The sequence below is a fragment of the Brachyhypopomus gauderio genome, chromosome 2 (genome assembly GCF_052324685.1).
Source record: "Brachyhypopomus gauderio isolate BG-103 chromosome 2, BGAUD_0.2, whole genome shotgun sequence".
Classification (NCBI taxonomy): domain Eukaryota; kingdom Metazoa; phylum Chordata; class Actinopteri; order Gymnotiformes; family Hypopomidae; genus Brachyhypopomus; species Brachyhypopomus gauderio.
This window is the reverse complement of record NC_135212.1, coordinates 2369652-2375433: the sequence shown is the minus strand read 5'-3', so window position 1 is coordinate 2375433 and position 5782 is coordinate 2369652. Positions and strand designations below refer to the sequence as shown.

General features: G+C 44.5%; 1 protein-coding gene across 10 annotated transcripts in view; it reads left to right on the top strand.

Annotated features, from left to right (window-relative positions):
- Window positions 1-922: 922 nt before the first annotated feature.
- cacna1aa (calcium channel, voltage-dependent, P/Q type, alpha 1A subunit, a) overlaps window positions 923-5782 on the top strand; it is an 88386-nt gene continuing 83526 nt past the window's right edge. For all 10 annotated transcript variants that reach the window (XM_076982325.1, XM_076982324.1, XM_076982322.1 and 7 more), the window contains exon 1: window positions 923-2810. In XM_076982325.1, the coding sequence (XP_076838440.1) occupies window positions 2542-2810 (269 nt within the window). In that variant the 5' untranslated portion in view covers window positions 923-2541. The remainder of the gene's footprint in view (window positions 2811-5782) is intronic.

Sequence of the window (5782 nt, the reverse complement as noted above, 5' to 3'; positions counted from 1 at the left end):
AGCAGCATTGTTAATCATTCCGTTCAAATATGTAAACCAAAATGTGCATAGACACTACCTCAGTTTTTAAATGCAGTCCAAACATTTTTTTTTACAATGGGACACAATTTGGAACTTGCTTCTCTTGTTAATATGTTTAGCAAAATTCTGTCGGTAGCAATCAATGTTAGTTAGATCGCTTCAGTACTAGCTGAATTGTGCTGTCAGTCATCCTGATCTGTTGACTATAGCCCCGGGTGGAATCCTTTACTGATTTTCACGGGATCCTCTTTAAGATGAATGTGCACCGAACTTAAGATTCACTAAATTGTTTATTGTTTATTTGTTTGCAGTGAGCCATAGCTGTAGAGATAAGAAGGGGAGCATTATAATGAATGACTGAATGATTATAAGCCAATGTAATAAATAAGCTAACGAGCTTTCGCAGATGCATCGGATTTTGAGATAGTGAACACTCCGAGTAGCCTACTCCCAGACACACGATAGGTGGGGGTCGCACAAGTGTGTGGATTTTGGCAAAAATCCAAAATAGCAAAAATCTGAATCACGTGAGTGCGCAGCTCATCCTCAAAATTTCGTTACGTTGGACACGAGACCTTTATCTAATTAAACAAGAGATCGTTTTTTGCAGAGAATCAATCAATTACATACGAACGAGCTCTATAATATACACAGCATATCAACTCCTTAAAGACTGCAATTAAACAAATCATCATAGATGCAGCTAGAGAGAGAGAGAGAGAGAGAGAGAGAGAGAGAGAGAGAGAGAGAGAGAGAGAGAGATCCAGTGCAGATGGGAAATCTCCGTCCATTAATTCCGAAATGTCTGCTGCTAAGAATAGCCTGTCGCTCCTCGCCCCGCGTGCCCTCGCGTAGCGCAGCCGCTCCCCGGGGACGCGCGCTAACTCCCCCGTCACTATACTCCGCTGTCTAATAACCCCAGAAACTGAGAAACATCTCTAACTTTAAAGCATTATTTACCGGGTCAGTAATAGACGGGGTAGTTATCGTAACGCCTATTAGCCTACAAAATCACCCGTTGATTTGATTTTGCATTCAGGAGATGAAAGATTGATTGCGTTGAATGCATGCGTATTACAGGGGAGTTGTGTCTCTGGTGCCTTTTGCTAGAAGGTACAGGACCGCTGCTTACCCTACGTGGAAGGGGGGAAGGATACACGCATCGGTAGGGGTATGCGTCATGCGCTGCAAGACTCCACCAGAGATTTGGGGACGGCGCTCTAGCAGCGCGAAATTGATCGGTTCCTCATTATAGCTCGACCTGCCAGCTGATCGGAGCCAATATCGGCCCGCTTCGCTCCGGTTTCTTCTAGAGACCGATATTCAGCGCACCCCACCTCCCTCCTGAACCGACACCTCCTCCTCATCCTCTCTCTCTCTCTCTCTCTCTCTCTCTCTCCCGGAGGCGCTGGACGAAGAGTAACGAGGGTAAGAGGAGAGAACGAGAGCGAAGGACGCTTGGTGTTCTCCCGAACAGAGAGTCCTCGGGGCGGGGATAACGTGAGCATCCTACTCGACCCAAACCCAGGGAGGCTATGGCGGGCCGGAGCTGTCGCCGTCCTCTTCTGATGATTGATGCTCCCGCTGTCTCTCCTCGTAGGATTTTATAACGCACGGATTCTTCCTCCAACACCCGAGTGCCATTGATGGCTTTCGTCTAAAGGATGGCACCTTATCTGCGAGGAAACCAATAAAATAATCGATTATTGTGATCTCGGTTTTTTTTCCCCGGCAAGATTTATTTGTATTCTAAATGAGAGTGAAAACTGCCAACAGAAATCAACAACGTGTGTGTTTTTTCCTCCACTGGAAGAACTGGTTACGGTTATGTGTGCGGCTGAAGTGAGCGAGTGGTGGCGGAAGGCAGAGCAGGCTATCGCTACACTGTACCAAATATTGCGGATGTTTCGAAATAAATAAATAAATTGATTTTTCCTCCAATTTCTTGGTCAAAACAAGGCACCGGAGTTTTTTTTTTTACAAAATGTCCAGGTGAGAATCAACGCAAAGGACTATTCTCTTTTTTCCTTTTTGATTAATTTGTACTTTCTCTTAAAATGATTTAAAATGACCATGCCAATTATAAAGTGATTTGCCAGGAAAAGCCCAGTGATACCCGACATAGAGGAGGAAGAGATATTCTCGAAAATATTAAGATGGAGCCGCAGGAAACATGAAGGCTTCACTCAGTTATCAGAAGGAATATGGTGTGAGACGATCTGGGATATGATTTTGGACCCAAAAAAAATGAGGTGAAGACGGTCAGGTCTATATTTTGAAGTGAACGAAGAGATTGAGCTATTGGTATAGCTAGACGGATTTGTCACCTGCAGATATACAGAAGTATCAGCACGCTACTCTCTTCATCCACGACAACGAGCGCCATGAAGATATGAATGTGCACCCCAGTTATATCTGTATGGAGTTCTGAAGCAGATGGGATGTAATGTGGTGTGGTCGCGCTGAATATTCACCCCCCTTTCTCCTGCATCTTCAAGATTGGCATTTGGTGTCTTTAGAATGGCTCGGTTCACGGACGAGGTGCCGTCCAGGTATGGTGGAGGACCCGGGCACGCGCAAGGGGGCCCCGGGCGCGGCGGTAGCAGGCAAGGCGGCCCGCCGGGCGCGCAAAGGATGTACAAGCAGTCCATGGCTCAACGAGCCAGAACTATGGCCCTGTACAACCCTATACCGGTTCGACAAAACTGCTTCACTGTCAACCGATCCTTATTCATCTTCAGTGAGGACAACTTTGTAAGAAAATACGCCAAAAAGATAACCGAATGGCCATATCCTTTTAAAACCCTGCATAACAAATGCTGGCCCCTTCAAGGAAGCGACAGTTGCTTGGGTATGAAATTTCTTGGGTCACGTACAAATATGATTCATGCCACTAGATGCGAGCAGTCATTATGCTGTTTCCGGATATTATGCATGCTGGTAATTGAGCAGATGCCGCTTTGCTTCAGCACGTGCAGCGGTGTAAAGGGTTTAAAGTGTAGATATGAGTCGTGTGATAAACGCTGTTTGATTTATCATGCACTCCAGCTGGTATGAGCCAGGATCTCGTTATCAGCTGTTAGTTTAGGCATTTTGTAATGCGGCTTTTCGTTAACACATCTTTTGGGGAAAAATACATTTCCTATGGTTTTACAATATAGAAACTGTGCTTCAGTTATCACTGGTGCTGTGTGTGTGTGTGTGTGTGTGTGTGTGCGCGCGCGCGCGTGTGTGTGCGTGTATGCGCCTGCGCGCGCGTGTAACATATTACGCACCGGAGCGAGGTGCTCTGTGTGGCGGGGGGGCGCTGTGCTGCGCGGTAGCTTGCTGATGTCAGCATGTGCAATCTGTAACTCAGGTCGGCCCCACTCGAAAAAAGAGAGAGGAGGGAGGGGGAGACTGCAGCCACCATTTCCCTTCTCTTTCTCTTTTCCAAGGACTCCTACAGAAAGAGTCAGTGTGTGTGTGTGTGTGTGTGTGTGTGTGTGTGTGTGTGTGTGTGTGCGTGTATTTGCGTGGCCTGGTCCCTCCTACCTCTCCTCCTGATCCCCGTGTTCCTCTTTTAAAGGACAGAAGGGTTATTTAATGCTGCAGGGAAAACGGGGCTCGTGCCCATAGTCATTCGGCGTCATGTAGTTTGCTCGTATGATCAAATGTTTTACGGTTTGTCGTTTTTATCTTATCAGTGATCGTTGGTTGGTGAGACGGTGCCGCAGTCACATTATTCTGACCGGTGATATTTTGTGTAGCAGTGTGCAGATTTTCGTAGCAATGACATGTAATTAAGAGAGTGCAGTGTCCAATCTTCTGCTTAGTATATGTCTTACGTGTGTAACTAAGCAGCACGATCGAGAGAAAAAGTGATTTTTATGAAATGGATTTCATATACAGATTTTTAGAGGCCTGATCAGAGAGGTGCTTGTTGAAGGAGGAGGTGTCATTAGCTGGTCCCAGCCTGGACCTTCACTCTCTCAGTCAGGATCTGCCATTTTGACTGGACTTTCACCTCTACATTTAACCTCACATATTTCATCATGATCAGAAAGATCATGTCTAAATCAGAATGCTATGCTCGATTATGGGTGTTCATCTCTCATCATAATGTGTTTTGCAAGCAAATGACAAAATGACATTGAACACAGCCATCGTCACAATGCTTACATGGTTGCTATGGAGTATGGTGTGTGTGTGTGTGTGTGTGTGTGTGTGCGTGTGTGTGTGTGTGTGTGTGTGTGTGTGTGTATAAGAAACAGTTTTTATATATTTTTTAAAAACAAACAACATTAGCATAAACTGTATTCATCTAAATATATAGTGTGCAGAATAATTCTCACTGGCTTGTTTGAGAGTAAGGCAATTGGGCAGAACACAGAGCAGAAACTGGTGTGCAGTTTGTGTGAGCTGAGACACAGGCTGGGCTGCCTAACAGAGCTCTTCAGGAGCTCATCACAGAAGACGACCTTCAGGATGATGGTTAGATTGTTTGGTTCAGAAATCTCACCTCAATACCACGTAAGATACAGTACACACGGCCACTTTATTGGAAACCCCTATCTTGTTAGAGTCAATAGCATGTCTGTGACCATACACAGCAAATGTTAGTCATCCTGTAGCCTTTCCTCAGTGATGAGTTTTAGACCAAACGACTGAGTCTGGCAGTAACACTGACATAGTTAAAAATCCCAGAAAGAAACAAGACTGAACTGAATGAGAAACATGTTCCAAATCAAACACCCACAACCAAGCCACTGCCGGATCAGTGCCGATCCTCTACTAAGAACGGGCCGGCATCCAAATTATAGATCAGCAGTTATTCGGTGGTCAGAAACTGACCGGTGATGAATGGAACAGCAGTTGACTTCCAAATTGTGCCTTCCACCAGATGGTCTACAGTCTGAAAATAAACTTAGTAGACGTGGTTTATGAGTTGGCAAGTGTAAGTACAAGAAGGGTGTGTTAATAAATTGGCTTGTAAATGTAGAGTAGCTACAAAATAGCATTAGTCTTGAGGTTCCATGCCAAGTGGATGGTTTAGGCCTTGACCAATCTAAAGCCTTGGAATCCTGTGAGCTACAAGATTTTGACCCAAGACCCGATTTGTTTTTCAGATAGAGATTGGTTTTAGTATTGATATTAGTATGTCAGCTGTGGGCTGCTTTCATTAGTTAGAATTCTATCTTGTATTTTTAGGTCACTGTATTTATAGGTCATAGAAAACCATCTTCTTCCCTTAGAAGAAACCATTTCTTATTGGATACATATTCCTTAAGGGCCACAGAAAAACGTGCATTGGTGCATTAGTGTTCCACAGTCTATGGTATTGGAGCTTTGGCACTGCTATTTTAGGAGGTGCTATATAAGGTATTCAGGTATTCCATTTTGTGTGGATTTTTATTCATGCAGGGAAGGACCATACAACACACACACACACAGATACACACACACACACACACACACACACACACACACACACACACACACACACACACACACACACACACACACACACACACACACACATATATTTATATATATTTTTAGCCTATGAAAAGCCATGTCAGGTTCTCTGAGTGGTTATAGATGACTAGTTCATACTCCAATAGAGACCCCATGGTCCAGCATAATCAATATTCCCCCTAACAGAATTTTAATATCAGTTGCTGGTTTATCCCACACATCTTTCATCTACAGCTCCTGAATTTAATCCTGCCCAAATGATTTCATCCATATCTCACTCTCAGCAGCTTCATTATCTGACGCT